The 19,568-nt window shown below is 63.6% G+C and overlaps 6 protein-coding genes across 7 annotated transcripts; 4 read left to right on the forward strand and 2 right to left on the reverse strand.

The window, feature by feature from the left end:
• The first annotated feature begins 285 nt into the window (after positions 1-285).
• Positions 286-3,733, forward strand: LOC122162890 (protein mono-ADP-ribosyltransferase PARP3-like). Its single transcript, XM_042823641.1, is given in 12 exon segments — positions 286-448; positions 839-1,010; positions 1,013-1,068; positions 1,196-1,321; positions 1,542-1,727; positions 1,898-2,033; positions 2,197-2,423; positions 2,522-2,668; positions 2,752-2,829; positions 3,003-3,180; positions 3,339-3,485; positions 3,554-3,733. Coding segments are annotated over 11 exon segments (1,578 nt in total). The 5' UTR covers positions 286-448; positions 839-880; the 3' UTR covers positions 3,721-3,733.
• Positions 3,734-4,719: 986 nt separating this feature from the next.
• LOC122162822 (probable G-protein coupled receptor) lies at positions 4,720-6,548 on the forward strand. The gene has a single exon (XM_042823499.1). The coding sequence runs from the start codon at positions 4,847-4,849 to the stop codon at positions 6,146-6,148; it is 1,302 nt and encodes a 433-aa protein (XP_042679433.1). The 5' UTR covers positions 4,720-4,846; the 3' UTR covers positions 6,149-6,548.
• Positions 6,549-6,639: 91 nt separating this feature from the next.
• PCBP4 (poly(rC) binding protein 4) lies at positions 6,640-11,086 on the reverse strand. 2 transcript variants are annotated; one of them, XM_042823503.1, is made up of 13 exons: positions 11,068-11,086; positions 10,386-10,472; positions 10,219-10,242; positions 10,107-10,139; positions 9,810-9,926; positions 9,605-9,724; positions 9,391-9,519; positions 9,215-9,289; positions 9,083-9,127; positions 8,268-8,343; positions 7,877-7,929; positions 7,631-7,800; positions 6,640-7,495 (listed from the first exon to the last, which is right to left on the reverse strand). In XM_042823503.1, the coding sequence occupies exons 2-13, from the start codon at positions 10,467-10,469 to the stop codon at positions 7,180-7,182; spliced, it is 1,242 nt and encodes a 413-aa protein (XP_042679437.1). In that variant the 5' UTR covers positions 10,470-10,472; positions 11,068-11,086; the 3' UTR covers positions 6,640-7,179. The 2 variants fall into 2 exon arrangements, with proteins under 2 accessions (XP_042679437.1, XP_042679435.1); XM_042823501.1 differs by having other exon boundaries at positions 10,386-10,491; positions 11,068-11,085.
• Positions 11,087-12,156: 1,070 nt separating this feature from the next.
• ABHD14B (abhydrolase domain containing 14B) lies at positions 12,157-13,125 on the reverse strand. The gene is made up of 3 exons (XM_042823505.1): positions 12,883-13,125; positions 12,570-12,811; positions 12,157-12,406 (listed from the first exon to the last, which is right to left on the reverse strand). Exons 1-3 carry the CDS (start codon positions 13,085-13,087, stop codon positions 12,224-12,226), a joined length of 630 nt encoding a protein of 209 aa, XP_042679439.1. The 5' UTR covers positions 13,088-13,125; the 3' UTR covers positions 12,157-12,223.
• Positions 13,126-13,794: 669 nt separating this feature from the next.
• Positions 13,795-15,354, forward strand: ABHD14A (abhydrolase domain containing 14A). The gene is made up of 4 exons (XM_042823504.1): positions 13,795-13,991; positions 14,094-14,209; positions 14,320-14,555; positions 14,675-15,354. Exons 1-4 carry the CDS (start codon positions 13,795-13,797, stop codon positions 14,855-14,857), a joined length of 732 nt encoding a protein of 243 aa, XP_042679438.1. The 3' UTR covers positions 14,858-15,354.
• A 62-nt stretch (positions 15,355-15,416) lies between these two features.
• On the forward strand, positions 15,417-19,470 carry LOC122162823 (aminoacylase-1-like). The gene is made up of 15 exons (XM_042823500.1): positions 15,417-15,458; positions 15,858-15,973; positions 16,214-16,278; positions 16,647-16,751; positions 16,821-16,915; positions 17,010-17,086; positions 17,308-17,397; positions 17,579-17,635; positions 17,723-17,796; positions 17,966-18,015; positions 18,222-18,366; positions 18,447-18,515; positions 18,596-18,675; positions 18,918-18,978; positions 19,049-19,470. The coding sequence occupies exons 2-15, from the start codon at positions 15,865-15,867 to the stop codon at positions 19,211-19,213; spliced, it is 1,242 nt and encodes a 413-aa protein (XP_042679434.1). The 5' UTR covers positions 15,417-15,458; positions 15,858-15,864; the 3' UTR covers positions 19,214-19,470.
• Positions 19,471-19,568: the final 98 nt, after the last annotated feature.

Raw genomic sequence — 19,568 nt, forward strand, 5'->3', positions numbered from 1 at the left:
GTCTGATCCCAGCTCGTGCCCGCAGCTCAGCCCGTCCTCTGCTGAGCTGCTGAGCTGTGCAGTGAGGCGGCGCAGAACGGCCCGCAGTTGTGAGTGAGCTGTCTGGAAGCAGTGCTGGGAGGAGAACACGAGCCGTCCTACTGCCTGCAGCTCAGCTCTGCGAGGCCCAGAGCTCAGCACTCGCCCAGCGACACCGTCCCCTCCATCTACTCAGCAGAAGGGACAGCACTGCAGCCTGCAGCTGTTAGGGAGCACGTCAGGCTGCTGCTTGCTGCTACCCCTGAACAGCCTCCAAACCCTCACTGAGGGCCTCTGGGTTTCTCTGGGTTTCTCTGTTCTGGGCACACACAGCGATGCTGTTTTGCTGCCTATCCCTTGGGGGAGTTAGGCTGCAGACTGACAGAGAGCAGCTGGAAAGTGTTCCTGCGGTCACTGCTCGCCTCCAGAGGTACTACAGGGAAAACAGCCTCCACCTGCAAAATGCAGCTTTAGCACAGATGCGGATTTTATCTCTTTGAAGGCTGTTTTCTGAATGGCAGTGAGGGAACTGCTGCTTGGGGGTGTGCCTGCTTGCAATTTCTGCTTGTCCCTGGCTGCTGCATCAGGGAGGAACTTTGGCAATGGTTGCCAGCTGTACTGCTCCCCTCTCCTCATTCCTCTCGCTGCCCCCAGCGTCCACTGCTCTAAACCCTGGAGCCTACCCTGCTCAGCTCCCCCCATAGCAGATCCCCATGCTCCCCTCCTCCCGCCCAGTTCCTGGCTATAGGCATAGGACAGCCAAGGTACAGCCCAGCTGGACCTTCCTGGAAGGGGAACCCGGCATCTCTCTCTCCCACAGCCTGCTGCTCAAAAGCTGAAGCCCCACGGGAGCAGCTGGCCCATGGCCCCCAAGCGCCGAGCACCCCTTGCATCCCAGCCTGCTGATGGGGGCAAGAAAGCCAAGGGGGGGCAGGAGGAGGAGGAGGATGCCTGGAGCTCCGCGCTCACTGCCTTGAAGGCAGCCCCCAAGGAGAACCCCCCGCCACCATTGATGGGCAGTGTCCCTTGAGTGCAGGGCCTGATGCACAGGTGAGTGTGGGGAGGAGCATCTGGGGATGGAAGGAGAATGGAGAGGACTAATGGGGACCCCCACACCCCCAAATGGGTGAAGCACCCCTCTGCCCCCAGTGCCACCCCAACCTGCTGCCTGCCATAGGTCTATGAGGACTATGACTGCACCCTGAACCAAAGCAACATCAGAGCCAACAACAACAAGTTCTACATCATCCAGCTCATCATGCACGATGGCACCTACAGCACCTGGAACCGCTGGGGACGTGTGGTGAGCTAACCTGTGGCCATCCCTGAATGGGGTTGAGGTGCTCCCTGCCAGCTCCCCCATCCCAAATTCCCAGTCCCAAAGCGAGCAGCTCTGCCACAACCCTTCCCTGGGGGGAAACAAGGATACATCCTCATGCTGAGGAGGCACCACAGCAAGGAAACCCATGGCACCAGGTGCCCATGGCTCCCATGCAGTGCCTCTGATACTGGGTCTGCTTCAGGGAGAAGTGGGCCAGTCCAAGCTCCTGTCGTTCACCTCTCTGGAAGCTGCCAAGAAGGATTTTGAGAAAAAGTTTTGGGAAAAGACCAAGAACAGCTGGGCAGCACGGAAAAACTTTGTGGCCCAGCCAGGAAAGTACACCTTGATAGAGGTGCAGCCCGGCGCCGGGCAGGAGGTGGCCCTCAGGGTGAGTGGCATTGCCTCAATGCTGAGCCTGAGACATCCAGCAGGGTGAGCAGGGTGGGCTGTGGGATGGACAAGGAGGCAAGCTTGGCGCTCTCTACTGAGCACCACAGACATCATAGTGGCATCGGGCATGACCCAGGGACAGCACAAGGCTGGGGTTTGCTCCCACAGACGGATGGTGTGGGTGATGGGAAGGTCTCCAAGTGCCGCATGCTGCCTTGTGCCTTGGATGAGACCACGCAGGAGCTGGTGGCCCTCATCTTCAGCAGCGACATGTTCCGCCACGCCATGCAGACCATGAATATTGGTAGGAGGTGCCAGGGGGCCTGATGAGTGCAGAGGTGCTGGTGGGTTTCTGAGCATCCCCTTTGGCTGTGGTGATGCTGGGGCTGCTCAGCACAGTGGGGCTGGGGAATGCTAGCACGCTGGCACGAGATGTGGGCTGACAGCGTGCGCTTCACCCCTGCCAGATGTGAAGAAGATGCCATTGGGGAAGCTGAGCAAGCAGCAGATTGCTCAGGGCTTCGAGGCACTGGAGGAGCTGGAAGCTGCACTGGGGGAGCAACCCTGCAGGATGTCCCGGCTGGAGGAGCTCTCCTCACGCTTCTACATCATTGTGCCCCACAACTTTGGGCGGGCACGGCCACCCCCCATTGATTCCCCCGAGCTGCTGCGTGCCAAGAAAGACATGCTGCTGGTGAGATGTGGCAGTGGCATCTGTCCCTGTGGGGTGGAGAGGTAGTGGGAGCCTTGTCCTGGCCCACAATGAATGTGTCCCTGCTCTGTCCCTTCCAGGTGCTGGCTGACATCGAGGTGGCACAGAGTCTGCAGGCACAGAAGGTGGAGGAGGAGGAGGAGGTGGTCACCCACCCCTTGGACCAGGACTACGCCCTGCTGTGCTGCCAGCTCTCCCTGCTGGAGCACACCTCCCAAGAGTGTGAGGTGTGAAGGTCCCCAGTGCCATGCAGACACTCTGGGGACACGGTTATGGGCAGCCAGCAGTGACACCGTGTCCTTCCTTGCAGATGATCCTGAACTATGTGACACAGACAGGGGGCCAGGTCTACATCCTCAACGTCTGGAAGGTGACCCAAGAGGGTGAGGTGAGAAGAAGGAGCCTGAGGAGACCCCAGCTGTGCCCTCTGGACTGGGCTTTGTCTGCAGATCCAGGGCCACTTACATACAGCAGAGCGGGAACGCCGGCTGGCTGGGCAGGGGAGTTGGGCCAACCCTGTGTGCCCCTCCCTGGCCAGCCCTCGGCTCTGTGTCTCTCCAGGACAAGCTCTTCCAGGCCCATGACCACCTGGAGCACCGGCGCCTGCTGTGGCACGGCACCAACGTGGCAGTGGTCGCGGCCATCCTGAGGAATGGGCTGCGCATCATGCCCCACTCGGGGGGACGCGTGGGCAAGGGCATCTACTTTGCCTCTGAGAATAGCAAGTCTGCTGGCTACGGTGAGCAGCGGGCTGTTTGGGGTGTCTGTGGGGTCGGTGCGAGCCTAGCTCTTTGTGGCACCTCTGCCAAGCCCCTTCCATGCTAGGGACTCACACACAAATGAGTGGCAACTCTGGTGCCATCACTCCTTCCCCTTCATTTCCCTTCCTGGTGTCAGTGGGCTGCACATCCACGCGAGTTGGCTTGATGTTCCTGACGGAGGTGGCTCTGGGCAAACAGTACTGCATCACCCGCGATGAGCCCACGCTGCAGCAGCCGCCCGATGGCTATGACAGCGTCCTGGCCTGTGGTCGCACGGAGCCAGGTGAGTGGTGGGACTGGGGGCCTTGGGATGGCCCTCAGGGCTGGTACTAGTGGAGTCTTCTTGTCCAGACCCTGCACAGGATGTGGAGGTGATGCTGGATGGGAAGAAGGTGTTGGTGTGCCAAGGCAAGCCGATCCCCGTGCCCGCCTACAAGGACTCGTCCTTCCAAAGCGAGTACCTCATCTACCAGGAAAGCCAGTGCAGGATCCGCTATCTCGTCCAGCTCCACTTCTGAGAGCATCAGGCTCCTTGTGTCCCCTCTTGGCAGCAGAGTGCTGCCAGCATGGAGTGCAGGAATCCAGCTCTTGTGGCCACTTACTTAGGTGTGAGATGGGGCATCCAGCCTGCTCCCATGAGCAATAAATTCACCGTGCCCTGCATCAGCAGTGTGGCTGCTTTCCTGCCGGCATGGAGGGGCTGACCAGGGAACCCTGGTTGGTGCTATGGCCAGGGGTTACCCCTGTTGTGGGCGGCTTTGGGTGGGCTGCAGATCTCATAACTGTAGCCAGACTTGTGCTCACCACTGTGGCATAAGGGCTATGAAGGGATGAGCATGGATGAGCCTGTCCCTGTGTCCCCAGTGCCTGCCCTCCACTGGTACCATGCCAAGCCCCACTCTGTCCCCTGCATCCCCCCAGGCACAAGTCAGTGTCCGTGCAATGACACTTGGCTGTGCCACCCTGATGCTCAACTGGGGACTGCCTCAGGGACACCCTGCACTCCCCAGTCTCGCAGCACCAGCCCCCTACACTTTGCAGTATGTTTCAGTGTGGGAAGGGCCTTTTTGGCTGCAGACCCTCAGTCTTCCCTGCCCTGTCGCCCGCCGGCTGCTAGGACCCAGCAGCTGTCCCCAGCACTGTCAGTGGGCGGGGAGAGCCCGGGGGTGACAGCCGGTGCCATCGGCGACAGGCAAACAGGATGACTAATGGGTGACAGCCAGGGAGGGGTGGATGTGGCCCCGGGAACCCCATTCCTGCAGCATGAGCAGTGCTGGTGACAAGGACCGGTCCCAGGGAAGGAAGCGTTGCCCGTTCCCAAGAAGCCAAGGTACGTTGGTGCCACCCCACTGCTTGGTGACCCCCAGCAGTGAGGAGGGGGACCCGGAGCAGGGGCTGCAGGCATGGTGTGGGTGGGGTTGGCTTTGTCCCTCTGTGGAACAGGGGATGGGATGTCGGGCTGCCTGGGGTGCCAGCAGGTCCCCCTGTGTCATCCCTGCCCTGCCATCTCTCCGCAATATTTTGGAGACCACCTCTGGGTTTCTCTGTGGCTCTGGTTTTGCTCCTTCATCTTCTCCTTCCCCAGCAGGCAAGGGGCCATGAGAAGACAGCGGCCATGCCCACGGTGGGCTCTCCCTCCATGGGATGCAGGAATTCTGTCCGTGTGATACCGGCAGCAGAGCTGCTGGCTTAGTTCCTGTGGGTATGGCTAGCCGGATGGGGCCGAATGCCACGGCCAGCCTGGAGTACCCCACCATTCCAGAGCAGTCCACAGCACAGGAGGTGCTGGGCCTCCTCTGCATGGTCCTGCTCACTATCACTGCCCTAGTGGCCAATGTGGTGGTGATGGTGGTCATCCTGAAGACGCCCCTCGTCCGCAAGTTCATCTTTGTCTGCCACCTCTGCGTGGTTGACCTCCTCTCTGCCATCTTCCTCATGCCTCTGGGGATCATCTCCAGCTCCTCCTGCTTCGACAGGGTCATCTACAGCATCGCTGAGTGCCAGGCCTTGATATTCCTTAACGTCTGTTTCATCAGCGCCTCCATCCTCACCGTCTCCATCATCAGTGTTGAGCGGTACTACTACATCGTCCACCCCCTGCGCTACGAGGTCAAGATGACCATCAGGCTGGCTGTGGCCGGGGTTATCCTCATTTGGGTCAAGTCTGTCCTCATCACCATCCTGGCACTGGTGGGCTGGCCTCAAGACAACGGGGCCACCAGCGCCAGCCGCTGTACGGTCTATTGGAGCCCTGGGGCCCACAAGGAGGCTTTTGTCATCATCTTTAGCATCACCTGCTTCATCCTGCCCACCATTATCATCTTTGCCGTCTACTGCAGTGTCTACCGGGTGGCCCGGCTGGCAGCCCTACAGCACACACCTGCCCCGGCGGCTGCCCCACGGCCCCGTTGTGACTCCATTGCCAGCCAACTGACCATCGTCACCATGCGGAACCTGCCGCTGCCCCGGCTGGCACCTGAGCGCTTTCTGGGAGGGAACAAGGCCATCCTCACCTTGCTGCTCATCGTGGGACAGTTCCTGTGCTGCTGGCTGCCCTTCTTTGCCTTCCACCTGCACTCCTCTGTGGGTGCCGCTGCGGAGGGCGGTGGGCACAGCGAGATGGTGGTCACCTGGATTGCCTACTCCTCCTTCGCCATCAACCCCTTCTTCTATGGGCTGCTTAACCGACAGATCCGCCAGGAGCTGGCCCGGCTCTGGCGCAGTCTCCTCCACCGTCCGCTGGGCCAAGAGCTGTGCTTGGCCATTTCTGAGGCCTCTGTCCAGGAAAACGTCCTGCAGTTCCTCCAGAGGGCTACCTGCACGCTGGAAACCCATGCTGGGTGCATCAGCCCCAGGAACAAGCTGGAGCAGGGCAAGGGGGGCTGCCCCATCCCGGGCCAGGTTCCCGAAGAGAGCGTCCAAGAGCAGAGCTCCGTGCCACTGTAGCTCTGGGAACCATCCTCTTTGCTCCTGGTCCACGTTTTGCCTGCTGTCCCAGTCTGCATGCTGGAGGAAGGGCTCTTGGCCGCATTTCGGGTGCTGTCATTTCCATTCTGCATGCTGGGAACATCCCTGGCTCCTGCAGCACATGGGACATAGGAAGCTGAGGAGCTACAGCTTGGGGACCACTCCCCTGTGGGACTCCTGCCAGGGTCACCCTGCACCCTCCCCAGCTCAGATAACACCACTAACACCATAACACCAGTGCCCATGGTGCCCAGTACCTCCCCTCCTGAAAGTCAGGATGCTGCTGGGGGGGATGCTGTGCTCCTAGTCTCCAAAAACAGGAAACCCTACTCCAGCAATAGGGGCTGGGGAAAGGTGCACGGGGCAGGGAGGGGGCTCAGGGAAGATCACTGGCCACAGGGCCACCCCTCTGCTGTCACCTCATGCACTTCCCTGAGCTGGGGGAGTCTCCACTCGGGAGGTGGAAAATGTATCTTTTTCACATAAATTTGATCTTTTTATTAAACCATTGATAAGTTACAAAGGAGGAAAAATATAGACTTATATATACAGCATTTCCAAGCCAGCAGGCTCTTGGGGGTTGCTGGGAGGGAGGTGACTGCCCAGGGGAAAGTCCCCCTGACACAGCCAGGGGATGGGGGAACACCATAGAGGCCAGGCAGCCCCTCAGCAGCTCTGGGGTTCAGCCCAGAGGGTTGGGGATGGCAGGAGAGGGACAGCAGTGTGGGCAAAGGTAGGGACAAAGGACACCAGGGAGTTGGAGGATGTCCCCCCCCCCCAGCAGAGACAGCCCTCCTACCCATACCATAGCAAGTTTGGGGGGGAGAGGGGACACAGTGCTGCCAGGATGGGCATTGGAGCAACTCTTTTTGCTCCAGAGGCCATCACTTCTGGGCCCCCCTCCCCTGGGCATGGGATGCTGGGGGGACGACTGGGGGAGGGATGGAGGACAAGGGGTGTCCTTGGCACCAGGTGGCACCAGGACCTCCCTTGTTCACCCACAGAGGGGTTCAGTAGGGAGAGAACTTCTGCCGATCAGCTTTCTTGGTGCCGTTGGCCGCCGAGATCTTGGTCGTGTAGGTGGCAGTGCCACCATTGGCACCTGCCGCGGAGGATGGGGACAGCGCCAGGAAGGAGAGTGGCTTCAGGCCGATGAAGTTGGAGAGAGAGAGGGCATAGGGGGTGCCCAGCAGAGCCGGGGGGGTGGCAGGGACAGCAGGCAGCGCTGCGCTGGAGCCCGGAGCGAGCGGCTGCGAGAAGCCCACACCGAGATCCACGGAGCCAGGGCCGAGTGGCACCTGGGAGGTAGATTTGGCCGTCTCTAAGCTGGGGGGGTCAAGCGGCATGGTGAGGGGCACGGTGACAAAGGGGCCACCTGCCCGCTGTAGGGCACACGGACCTTCGCCCCGTGCCTTCTGTCAGCGGTGCCAGCATCCAGCCCCAGCTCTTTGGGGCGCTTACCAGGTGGTGATGAGGTACTGAGCCAGCGTGATGCTGACGGGGGACCCCGTGATGGTGATGTGCCGCTCACTGGAGCCCTCGGTCTGGTTCCCAATCTTGATGTGGGCGCCCGACATCTGCCGGATCTCACTGATCTTGCTGCCGTGCCGGCCGATGATGCAGCCGATCAGCTGGGGGGGGAGCACCAAGGTGAGAGGTGCAGGACACGTATGGGGAAATGGGGACTTCGTGAGGACCCACACTTACATCATTGGGCACCAGGAACTCCTGAGAGCTGCTTTGGGAGTTTGAGTCCAGCCCTGGAGGGAGAAATGATGGAGTTAGGGGGGTCTCCAGCAGCCCTGTGCCCTCCAAATGTGGGGGGACGTTGCTGCGAAGACAAACCCAAAGGACCAACAAGGAAAGGCCATAGGGAAGATGGGATGTGGGCACTGGAGCTCCTGTCATTGGGGTGGAGGGCTTGGGGGCACTGGGACACTGGGAGACCAAAGACAGGGACTTTCTGGTGTGGGATGGCACGCCAAGGAGATGGGACTGGAGATGGGAGGAGAGGACATGGACTCCCATGCTCTTGCAAGCGCCCAGCACGGAACAAGAAGGGCACAACTCACTGTCTCTAGCTCCACGGGGAGCTCACCTGGAACCATGGAGGGCGGGTGGCCCAGTGGTGGGAAGGGGACGGTGTGCCCCGACATTTGCTGCAGTTTTGTGACCTGTCCAGGGAGAGAGAGGAGATGCAGACAGTAGGAAGGCAGGTTTGATGGCATGGTCTCACGCCCCTGGCTGGACTCTGGCATCCACACAGTGCACATCCCATCCCACCTCAACCCATCCCACTCTAACCCATCTCATCACACCGCATCCCATCCCATTCCACCCCACCCCATCTCATTATACTGCATCCCCTCCCATTCCCCTACGTCCCATCTATTTCCACTCCCACTGTACCCCTGCCTATCCCATCAAATCCTACCTGATTACATTAAACCCCATTCTCATCCCATTCCACCTCATTCTAACCCATTCCATCCTACCCCACTCCATTCCATTCCACAGTATCCCATTCCATCCCATTTCATTCTATCCCACCCTACCCTCTTCCCATCATACCTCACTGCACCCCATCCCACCCCGTTCCATCATATCCCACCTCATTCCATTCCATCCCTCCCCCTTCCATCGTACCCCACCCCCTCTGTGTACTCCATCTTATCCCATTCTACCTCATCCCATACCATTCCATCCCACCCCATCCCACTCCATTCCACCCCACCCTATGTCATCCCATCCCCCTGCGTCCTACCCCTCCCCACCCCATCCCACAACTTCCCATCATACCACATCCCATCCCACTGCACCCCACCCCAGCTGCAGGCTACCAGACCCCATGCCCATGGTGACACCCCCAGAATTGGCCCCATGAACCAAGGAGCAGGGCTGGGAGAGACTCACTTCCGCCGGAGAGACCCCGCTGTATTGCCCCTGCATGGAGAAACCCTGGGGGGGCAATGGGCATCAGTTGGGAACCACGCAGGGACCTGTGCCCATGCAGACAGGGGGTCCCCCTGCCCCAGCGCCCCTTACCTGGTTGGCAGAGAGCAGAATGGTACCCAGGGAGAGCCCAGGGTGGTAGGGGATGGTGGCCCCCTTAGGAGGCGACTGCACAGGGAGGAAAGGAGGTGGAGGGGATGAGCAATGGGGTCAAGGTCCCCCCAGCCCACACCACACCTCCCACAGCACCGTGAGCCAGCTGCCAGTACCTCCAGGATGACGGCACAGATCTGCCTCACACACTGGATGATGGTGTCCGGCACCCCCGAGACGGTGACGGCGCGCTCTGTGGAGTTGGGCAGCAGGTCGCCAGCCACCTGCACCTGAGCCCCTGAGCTCTGGGGAGAAAATGGGGGGGCTGTGGGACTTGGCTGGGAACGGCGGGGGGACACTGTGCTCCTGCATCGTGCCGGGGGATCTCACCTCCCGGATCTCCCTGATCTTGGTGCCCGCCTTGCCGATGAGCGAGCCGCACTGGCTGGCTGGGATGACAAGACGCAGCGTCACCGGTGTCCTCCCTGCCGCCGTCCCATCCCCCAGGTCCTGCGGAGGGACACACATACAAGGTCTGGCTTCCCCTGGGAGTGGGGGGCTCCCAGAGTCCCACTATAGGGCAGGGAGCGCTCACCTCCTCCAGTTTGAAGGCTATCATGGAGACGGCGCGGAAGACGGCGTCGGTGGAGCCGGTGATGGTGGTGATGCGCTCGGGGCAGGAGCCCTCCGAGATGGTGATGCGCGCGCTGCTCTGGGGACGGCGGTGCGTCCCGTCAGGGGCACAGAGCTCAGCACTGCTTCAGCTCTGTGTCACCCCCTCCCTGCGGTCCTTGCCCCATCCCACCCAGAGCCGTGAGCCACCTAAAGGCACCAGGACAGGCGGCCGGGGAGGGGACAGCAGGGGACCCACAACCCCCCCACGTGCCCTTACCTGCTCCCGTATCCTCTTTACTGTCTCTCCTTTCTGTGGGAAGAGGAACAGGGCTGGCGGTCAGGGCCAGGAGCCCCCCGGGGTGGCACAGCCCAAATCCCCCGGCTCTTACCTTGCCAATGATGCTGCCGATCTCCTGTGGGAGCAGAGGGCAGCTCTGTTAGCAGATGATCCCAGTATCACCAACCATGTGTCCCCAGGGGTGAGGACAGCCCAGACTTAGGGTGAGGGGCACGAAATCCTCCCCGGAACCACTCCCCCATCCCCAGGGCAGGTTACCTTGCCGTGCATCAGCATGCGGAGGGTCAGGGTGATGCTGAGCTGCGGCTCTCTGGGGCCGCTCGCTCTGTCCGGTGATGCCATGGCCTGGGGGACATGGGGTTTCCTGCGGGGTACGGCCAGGTGTCCCGACCCCTGGGCTGGGGGTGGCCGGACCCCCCGGCTGGGGAATGCCTAGGGGAAGGGGGGAGGCACCCAGCAGCACCTCATGCCCCGAGGCGGCCGGGGAGGGGACAGCAGGGGACAATCGCCGCGTGTCCGGGAGCGGGTGGGCGGGATGCCGGCGGCGATGCCAAGCGGCTTTGGAACAAAGCACCCGCGGTGGGGATGGGGCCCGGTCTGCGGGCGCTGTCGGGGGGAGGGGGCACGGCTATTCTGGGTGCTGGCAGGGCTCGCCGCCGAGGTGGCCATCAGGGGAGCGGGGTGGGGCGGCGGCAGCGCCAGCAGCCCCCGAGCCCCCACGGGTGACCCGGCGGGGACAAAAGCGGGGGCACGAGAGCCGATGGCGAGGGGGGTGCGGGGAGGAGGAAAGCACGGCGCCGTCTGCCGCCGGGGGGGGGGCGTGGGGACAAGGGCCGGGTGCCGGGCAGCAGCGGGAGGTGGTGAGGGGACAGCGCGACCACCCCCCATCGCCCAGAAGGAAAGTTTCTCCGCTCCCCCCGCCCCGCTCGCAGCCCGGTACCTCTCCGCACCGCCGCCGCTCAGTGCCGCATGCCGCCGGGGCCGCCCCGTGCCACCCGGGCCGCGGAACAATGAGCCGCTTGACGGGCTCGGGGCAGGCTGGCAGCCCCGGCCCCCACCCCGGCCCGCTGGGGCCCCCCTCGCTCTTCCCCTCTCCCACAGCCCTCCCTCCGGGATCCTATTACAGCGGATAAGAGACACTAAAAGGAACAATGCACCCTGGGTAAGGCCATCTGCCACCGCTGGGGACATTCCTGTCCCCCCCCACACTTGGCTCGCACATCGCCCCTCTTTGTAATTGATTTTTTTTTGTTGTTGTTGTTCCTGGAAGCCGATCAGCTGGCAGGGCTCAAGGGCTCAAGGGCACCGGGAGGGCAACGCCGGGACGGCGGCACCCAGGGGTGCTGTTGGGGGTGGGCACCCTTAGGGCTGTGGTGCCGGAGCAGCAGATGGATGCTGCAAAGCGCTGAGCACCCTGTGCCAGCAGGCCCCTACCCCGCTCCATGCCCCCCATCACACACCGACACGCTGCCAGTGTCACCCCCCCGCCGCCCGCGTGCCTCCCCCACTAAATCCTCATAGGCCCTGGCGTAAGCAGCTAAAGCCCAGGCAGGCTTGGAGGGGGAGCAGGGAGGGGGGTGGCACCCCGCTGCCGGCTCCATCTGCATCCCCAGGGTTGGCTCAGCAAGTGGGGAAAGGCAGGTGGCGGGCACCGAGCGGCACTCTGTCTGTCCAGCCAGGCGTCTGTCTGGCCTCCCCTGCCTTTCCCCCCCATCTGTTGGTGACCATAAATCCGCCGGGTGCTTGGGACATGCTGGCTGCCACCACAGGCAGGGGACGGCTGAGGATGACAGTCACCTTTTAAGCCCCTGTGGATTAACCTAGGAGTGGGTGTGCGGCCGGAGGGGTGGGAAGAGGAAGAAGAGGATGAGGATGAGGCCAGGAGGAGGGCCGCCGTCAACCAATGTGTGCGAGACAGTGAGGAGGGAACAAAGCAGGAGAGAAGAGGATGGGGATGAGGCCAGGAGGAGGGTGGCCGTCCCCCGCTGCACGTGCCGTGATGAGGAGGGAACAAAGCAGCAGGGCGGCAGCACATCTCAGGGTTTTATTTGGTCCCGACGAAGCAGTGGTGCCAAGGGTGGCCCTCCCCATCCCATTCACTCCAACTGCTGCAGGAAGGCCAGCAGTCCACGGTGCCACTCCTCGGGCTTGTCCAGGTAGCAGGCATGCCCGGCGCCCTGCAGCACCAGCACCTGGTGGCGGGCCAAGTGTCGCAAGTTGCTGAGGCTGACCTGGCCCAGCTCGACGTCCTGGTCCCCATAGACAATCAGGGTGGGCGTCTGCAGAGAGGTACACAGGCCACGCTCGCATTGCTGCAGCTTGCAACGCTGGCCCAGGGCAGCATTACACCTCCAGCAGGAGCACCTCTCCTACCCTTTCCCCATCTCCCAGAGGAGAGATGGGGGTGAGGAAGGGAAGATGCTCCATGCCCAACCCCGTTACCTGGACACCGGCGTACTGCTGCGCCTCAAACTTCTCTGTGCAGATGGGCGCCACGGGCACGTAGGCCTTCAGCAGGTGCCCGTGCTGGAAGAGGAAGGGCAGCGAGTACATGCCGCTGAGCGACGGGCTGACCAGCACGGCCGGGGCCAGGCCCAGCGCCTCCACCACCGCCTTCAGGAAGGCTCCCGGTGCCGGCTGCCCCACCGGAGCGGGGGCCACGGCGTCCTTGGAGCGGCCCAGCCCTGGGAGCGAGGGGCTGCGTGTCACACGGCTGCCACCGCGCCGTCGCCACGTGCCCTCGGCCGTGCCTTACCCGGCAGGTCGACGGCCACGGCCCGGTAGCCGGCATCAGCCAGCACGGCCATCGTGTGCAGCTGCAGCCAGGTGTCCGAGGAGAAGCGGATGCCGTGCAGCAGCAGCACGTTCAGCCGCGGGGCCCGCTGCGGGTGGGCCTCCCGGTAGAAGAGGCTCTGCCCCTCCACCGTCACGGTGCCCTCGGTGAGCCGCGCGCCGGCCATGGCTCGGTACCGCTCCGAGCCCGGCCCGGGCCTCGGGGCGCCGCCCGGGTCCGAAGGCCGCAGGGGGCGGAGGGAGCGGGGGCGCCGCCTGGCGGGCACGGCCGAGAGCGGGCGGGTGGAACCGAGGCTTGCCGAGCCCTGCGCGAGCTGAGCCGAGCCCTGCCGAGCCCTGCCCGAGCCGAGCCGAGTTCTGCCGAGCCGTGCCCAGCCCTGCCCGAGCCCTAACCGAGCCGAGCCCTTCCGAGCACTTTCCGAGTTCTGCCGAGCTCTGCAGAGGTCCACTCGAGTCCTGCCGAGCCGAGCGCATCCCAGTACTACCCGAGCTCTGCCGAATGCTACCCGAGCCCCCCGAGCCCCAACCCGAGCCCTATCCGAGCCCTGCGAGCTTTTGTCGTATGCAGGGGGACGAGGGGCGGAGCGTGCCCACAACTCCGCCGAAAGGCCGTGGTGTTGATTTCGGGGACGGGGATGCTTTCTGCTCGTGTGGTTAGTGAGGATTGTGTGAGGAACGCCTGTTTTCACGGCGATCAAAAGCAAGCCGAGCCGAGCGCTGCCGAGCGGAGCCGAACCCTGCCGAGCGCCGCCGAGCTCAGCCGAGCCTTCCCGAGCCACGCCGAGCCGAGCGCGGCCGAACGAGGTCGGGCCCCGGGTTCGCGCGGGCGCTCCGCGGGGCGGCAATCCGACCCTCGCACGTCCCGCCATCCGCCATGCCCCGCGGCCGCCTGGCGCTGCTGGCCCTGGGCGCCGTGCTGGTCTGTGTCCCGCTCCTGCTGCTGCCCGCCGCCCGCCGCCACGGCCCGGCCCGACTCCCGGCCAACGCCACGGTGCGGGCGGGAGTGACGCCGGGTGACCCCGCCGTCGCCTATAGGGAGGCCGCCGCGCCGCGATTCCCGGCATCCAGCAGGTGGGTCTGCCCGCGGCTCCCCGCGTCCCGCCGCGCTGTCGCTGTCCCGCAGCGAGCGGCTCGCGGCCCCGCGCCGTGCCGAGCCCTCGTGTCCCCCCGCAGGCCCGACGTACTGCTGCTGCACGGCCAGGCTTTCACTTCCGGCACGTGGCAGGCCCTGGGCACGCTGTCGCTGCTCGCCGCCGAAGGACACCGCGCCGTCGCCATCGATCTGCCCGGTAGGACCGAGAGTGCCGACGCGGGCTGCGGGCCCTCCAGGCCGCCACCCAAAGGGCTCGCGGTGCTCTCCTGCTGAACCCCAGCCCTGCATCCTCTGTCCCCCCCCCAGGCTATGGGGATTCACCCGCCGCAGGCTCAGTGGCCACGCAGTGGGGTCGGGCAGCCTTCCTGCAGCGTGTCGTGCGGCAGCTGGGCCTGCAGAGACCGGTCCTCATCAGCCCATCCATGAGCGGCCGCTTTGCCCTGCCCTTCCTCTTGGCACATGGTGAGCAGCTGTCCGGCTTCGTGCCCATCGCACCCGTGGGCACGCGGGAATACAGCGCCGTGCAGTACCAGCAGGTCCAGGTGAGGCCGGCAGGGTGCTGGGTGCTGTGCTCCCAGCTCTCCTGCCGCTTTACAGAGGTGCTGATTGGGCTGGGGTTGACATCCCACCTCTCCGATATCCTTTCTCTCCTCTTTTTCAGACGCCCACCCTGATCCTGTATGGTGAGCGTGACACCGGCCTGGGCCAGCAGGCCCTGCAGAGCCTCCAGCATCTCCCCAAGCACCGCGTGGTTGTGCTGCCTGGTGCTGGCCATGCCTGCTACATGGACAAGCCGGACGACTTCCACCGGGCCCTGCTTGGCTTCCTGGGCCAGCTGCAATGATCTGGGTGCTGCTGCACTGAGCAGAGGGCAGTGGGGCCTTGGCTTTGCCCCTGTGCCTCGCTGGGAGGTGGGGAGGTGGTGTGGGGCTGGGGGTGAATCGCCAGCAGTGCCCTCCTGCAGCATCGCCTCTCCCTCTTGTGGTTGGGAGCAGAGGTTCCATGCTCATCGAACTGTGGAATCATGGAATATCCCAAGTTGGAAGAGGTGCTGGCTCCACACAGAACCACACAAAAACACTGAGAGTGATGTCCAAACGCCCTCTGAGCAGCAGCTTGGGGCTGTGCCTACTGCCTTGGGGGAGAGGGGGCTGTTCTGTGCCCACCCAGGGCCCCCTGGTACCTTCACTGAATTTCAGAATGATGTTCTGGCAGGGCAACCCTGGTGCCAGCGCTCTGGGCACGGTGCTGCGATGCTGGCGGGGGAGGGGGGCCGCGAGCTGGAAGGAAGGATCTGCGAGCCGCCTGTCCCGAGGCCAATAAACACGTCGCGCTCCGGTCTCTGCCGTGTCCCCAGGCGCCTCGGGGCGGAGCGGGATGGAGCGGGGCGGAGCGGGGCCGGGGGGGCGGAGCGGGAGCGGGCCGGCAGCGACGGCGGCGCGGAGGTAGGGCCGGGGGCAGCGGGGGTTCGGGGCAGGGAACGGGCGGCGTCGGGCGGGGGGCAGCCCCGAACCTACCACTCCTTGCCCGCACCCCAGTTATGGGGCCGCGCACCCTCGGTCCCCCGGTTCCCCGCACCGCAAGCGTGGCACCGTGCGATCCCCTGAGCTCCTCGTGCCCTCCGCCCCACAAACCCGCGGTGTTTTCCTGGCTCCTGCGCCCCACTGAGCGCCGCGTGTGCGCGCACCCCCCGCCACCCTCCCGCAGCCCCCGCCGACCCCACGGCCCCTCCACCCCCACCTCAGCCCCGTTCCTCCCAAGGGCCGAACTTTGCCCCGTCCTGCTTCGGAGGAGCGGGGGACGGAAGGAGGGGTTTAACTGTCTCTTCCCCCGCGGCTCTGCAGTCCGGGAATGGCACCCGGCAAGCAAGGGAAGAGTGCGGGGGCCTCAGAGAACCCTTCGGTGACACTTTTCCGAGAGTACCTGAGGATCGACACCGTGCACCCCAAGCCTGACTACGGTGAGGAGAGCAGGGATGTGGCGGGGGGGGCACCCAGGGCTCGAGGCTGCCAGCGTGGCTCCTTCCCCTGCGCTGCTCTTTGGATCGTTCTTTGGACCCACGTGCCTGATGCTCGAGGCCCGGGCTGTTGCAGTCCCAGCGCAAGGAAGAGTGCAGTGCCTTATCCCCACCGTGCTTCGGGCAAGGCCACCCTTGCTTTGCCATGAATTCACCCCATCATCCATCTTTTCTCACCCCCAGATGCAGCAGTCCAGTTTTTGGAGCGTGTGGGCACCGACTTGGGCTTGGCGTGCCAGAAAGTGGAGGTGAGCAGGGCAGCCCCAGGGCTGGTCCCACACCATTGCTGGGGGTCAGGTCCTCTCCTCACCAGCCCACGGGTGGCAGGAGGTGCCTGCTGCTGCCCTAATGCTCTGCTGATCCTGCCTGTCCCTCTGACCTTTGTGGCTGGCTGTGCTATGATTAGCCAGGGACCAGGCAGGGTGACGCTGGCTGCAGATGTCCCCTGTGTCTGTCCAGGAAGGGACAGTGGCTGGCACAGGGGACACCCAGGCCTTAGGGTTTTACTTCCTCTGAATTGCTTGTGGCTGCCAAGTGGCCGCGGTGGGGGAATGAGCCTGTCCCAACCGCTGCGTCCCCCTGTCCCACCCCAGTGACATGCAGCCTCTGCTCACAGGTGTGCCAGGGCCGTGTGGTGCTGGTCCTCACCTGGCCGGGCACAAATCCCCGCCTGCGCTCCATCCTGCTCAACTCCCACACCGACGTTGTGCCAGTTTTCGAGGTACGGGGTCGGAGGGGCCGGGCACAGGGGTAGCCTCGTGATATGGGGTCACAGCTGATCTTCCCACAGGAGCACTGGACCTACCCGCCCTTCGAAGCTGTTAAGGATTCCCAGGGCAACATCTATGCCCGAGGTGCCCAGGACATGAAGTGTGTCTCCATCCAGTGAGTGGGGGCTTGGTGCACATGGTGGCTCAGGGGTGTCAGCCCCACTCCCTGCACCCAGCACTTTCAAACCATCTCCTCACATCACCCGCAGGTACCTTGAGGCCATCCGAAGGCTGAAGGCAGAAGGGAAGAGCTTTGCCCGCACCATCCACCTGAGTTTTGTGCCTGGTGAGTGTCCTCCTAAGGAACAGGGTGGGCTGGGTGACGCTGTGTGGCTCCCCGCATCCTGGGCATGGGACACCTCTGCTAACCTGTCCGGGTTTTGGGTTCCACTGGCTCTAGGATGAAGGGCTGTGTGGTTCTGGGGGTGGCCAATGGCACCAGGCTAGCATGGAAGCACGGTGTTTGGGTGGAGGATCCCTTCACCCATGCCAGTTTTCTCCCCACAGACGAGGAGGTGGGCGGACACAAGGGCATGGTGATGTTCTTGCAGCGCCCGGAGTTCAAAGCACTCAACGTGGGCTTTGCCCTAGATGAAGGTGAGTGATGGCATGGCTGTGCTGGGAGCCAGCGGGACCTCATGGCATTGTGCACATTTGGCATTGCCCCCAAGGCAGGGGCGCTCAGCACAGCTCCTGGGGTCCCCTTAGGCATCCCAGCCCCTGACCCCGCAGTGCACCAGTTGGGACACATCTGTTCCCCTTGCTGTGCCCACCACAGGCTTGGCCAGCCCATCCGACACCTACAGTGTCTTCTATGGGGAGAAGAGCCCTTGGTGTGAGTAATGGTGTGCCTGCCATCCTGTCCCTTGCTCTGCTGGGTTCTGGGGTGCTGGGTGCACCCAGCTCAGCGCCTCTTCCTCAGGGATCAAGGTGAAGTGCACAGGCAGCCCTGGGCATGGGTCCCGCTTCATCACGAACACCGCGGCCGAGAAGTTGGTAAGGGAACAGTGGTGTGCCCTGTGGGGGCCTGGGGTGGGAGCCCTCTGCAGTGGGCACCGGGCTTGTGGCTGGGAGCTGCTGATGGGGGGCATGGGGAGGGGCTGTATGGTAAGCCCTGACCAGGTGGTTCTGGGATGTTTACATCATATGTTTGCCTCCTCCCCAGCACAAAGTGATCACCTCCTTCCTGGCCTTCAGGGAGAGCGAGAAGCAGAGGTAGGATATGGCTGGAGGGGCTGCGTTGGCCTCACTGTGGTCCTTGGAGGGGCTTTGCCCCCCTTTGGCATCCAGGAGGTCCAAAGCGAGGCTCTGATCCGGCACTGCATCCCCATGCTTCTGTTTACCTGCATGGAGGTGGGGGCAGGGAGCATTTCCCCTCCTCCTCTCGGGACAGAGGGTGACTGTCCCCTGCATCCCCCAAGACTTAAGTCCAACACAAGCCTGACCTTGGGGGATGTCACCTCGCTCAACATGACCTTGCTGGAGGGGGGAGTCTCCTTCAACGTGGTGCCCTCTGAGATGGCCGTCGGCTTTGACATCCGCATCCCACCCACCGTGGACCTGAAGGTGGGCATGGTGCCGGCCCCGTGTGGGGGGAGCGGGCTGGGGGTGCCCCTGCTCACATCCTTTCGTGCCGCCTGCCACAGGCCTTCGAGGAGCAGGTGGCTGCGTGGTGCCGGGCGGCTGGGGACGGTGTCACGTATGAGTTTCACCAGGTGAGAGGCTGTGGGGGGAGGTCGGCAGGCTGTGCTGCCCCTCCCCTGCAGGGTGCCCACCCGCTGCCTCCATCGCTCAGAAATGCATGGACCAGCAAATCACCTCCACTGAGGACTCTGACCCGTGGTGGAAAGCTTTCAGCGGGGTCTGCAGGGACATGTGAGTAGTGCTATGGGATGGTGGCACCTAGGTTGCGCCCCCTGGTCCTCGTGTACCCTGGGGACACGGCAGTGTAGGAGAGGAGCCCTGAGCCATGTCAGCATCTCACCGTACTCCATTGTGTCAGAAAGAATAGGATTTAGCATCCTGTAGGGTACATGGCTTAGGGCCCTCGGCTGGGTCTGGGTGGCAGGCACCCCAGCTGTCCCTGTGCCACGCTGATGCCATGGCTCGCCCTGCAGGAAGCTGCCTCTCAAGCTGGAGATCTTCCCAGCTGCCACCGACAGCCGCTACATCCGGGCGGTGAGTGCTGCTCCAGCCCAGCCGTGGCCCCGCTGCCCGCCCTGGGCTCACTGTGCTCCTCCACCCCCAGGCAGGGTACCCAGCCCTCGGCTTCTCGCCCATGAACCGCACCCCGGTGCTGCTCCACGACCACAATGAGTTCCTCAACGAGGATGTCTTCCTGCGGGGCATTGACATCTACGCCCGCCTCCTACCTGCCCTGGCCTCTGTGCCCCCACTGCCTGCCGAGGCCTGAGCCTTTGGGAGAGGAGAGGGGGCATCGTGCCGCGTCTCTACGTGCCCCTCTGCTGTGGCTGTGCTGTGAGCTGGCCTGATGGTGACACGTGTCCTGGCTGTGCCACCCTGGGGACCGTGTGCCACTGGAGCCCGGTGTGCCCTGTGCTCCTGCAGCCATCCCTGACCACTTCCAGGGGTGCTGGGGCCATGCCTTCCAGCTGGTGCCCCTGTATCCTGACCGTGCACATTCACTCAATAAACCTTCCTGGTAAGCAAGGCCAGGAGCAGGTCTGTCTGCCTGCTTATGGGCAGTGCCGTGGGTAGCCGCGGCCCCGAAGGGGCGCTGATTTCCTTGGAGACAGAGGAGGGGCTGC

The sequence above is a fragment of the Centrocercus urophasianus genome, unplaced genomic scaffold, assembly GCF_019232065.1.
Source record: "Centrocercus urophasianus isolate 14NV4802_14NV808 unplaced genomic scaffold, USGS_Curo_1.0 seq_22, whole genome shotgun sequence".
NCBI lineage: Eukaryota > Metazoa > Chordata > Aves > Galliformes > Phasianidae > Centrocercus > Centrocercus urophasianus.

Excerpts from the sequence above, each read along its gene's own strand:
- ABHD14A (XM_042823504.1), top strand. The coding sequence starts at position 13,795 with ATGCCCCGCGGCCGCCTGGCGCTGCTGGCCCTGGGCGCCGTGCTGGTC. Across the intron at positions 13,992-14,093 it reads CGATTCCCGGCATCCAGCAG|GCCCGACGTACTGCTGCTGC; the intron begins GTGGGTCTGCCC and ends GTCCCCCCGCAG. Across the intron at positions 14,556-14,674 it reads TGCAGTACCAGCAGGTCCAG|ACGCCCACCCTGATCCTGTA; the intron begins GTGAGGCCGGCA and ends CCTCTTTTTCAG.
- LOC122162823 (XM_042823500.1), top strand. The coding sequence starts at position 15,865 with ATGGCACCCGGCAAGCAAGGGAAGAGTGCGGGGGCCTCAGAGAACCCT. Across the intron at positions 15,974-16,213 it reads GCACCCCAAGCCTGACTACG|ATGCAGCAGTCCAGTTTTTG; the intron begins GTGAGGAGAGCA and ends TCTCACCCCCAG. Across the intron at positions 18,979-19,048 it reads ACAGCCGCTACATCCGGGCG|GCAGGGTACCCAGCCCTCGG; the intron begins GTGAGTGCTGCT and ends CTCCACCCCCAG.
- ABHD14B (XM_042823505.1), bottom strand. The coding sequence starts at position 13,087 with ATGGCCGGCGCGCGGCTCACCGAGGGCACCGTGACGGTGGAGGGGCAG. Across the intron at positions 12,812-12,882 it reads CGTGGCCGTCGACCTGCCGG|GGCTGGGCCGCTCCAAGGAC; the intron begins GTAAGGCACGGC and ends CCTCGCTCCCAG. Across the intron at positions 12,407-12,569 it reads AGCAGTACGCCGGTGTCCAG|ACGCCCACCCTGATTGTCTA; the intron begins GTAACGGGGTTG and ends ACCTCTCTGCAG.
- LOC122162822 (XM_042823499.1), top strand. The coding sequence starts at position 4,847 with ATGCAGGAATTCTGTCCGTGTGATACCGGCAGCAGAGCTGCTGGCTTA.
- PCBP4 (XM_042823503.1), bottom strand. The coding sequence starts at position 10,469 with ATGGCATCACCGGACAGAGCGAGCGGCCCCAGAGAGCCGCAGCTCAGC. Across the intron at positions 10,140-10,218 it reads TCGGCAGCATCATTGGCAAG|AAAGGAGAGACAGTAAAGAG; the intron begins GTAAGAGCCGGG and ends CTCTTCCCACAG. Across the intron at positions 9,128-9,214 it reads TTCTGCTCTCTGCCAACCAG|GGTTTCTCCATGCAGGGGCA; the intron begins GTAAGGGGCGCT and ends TTGCCCCCCCAG.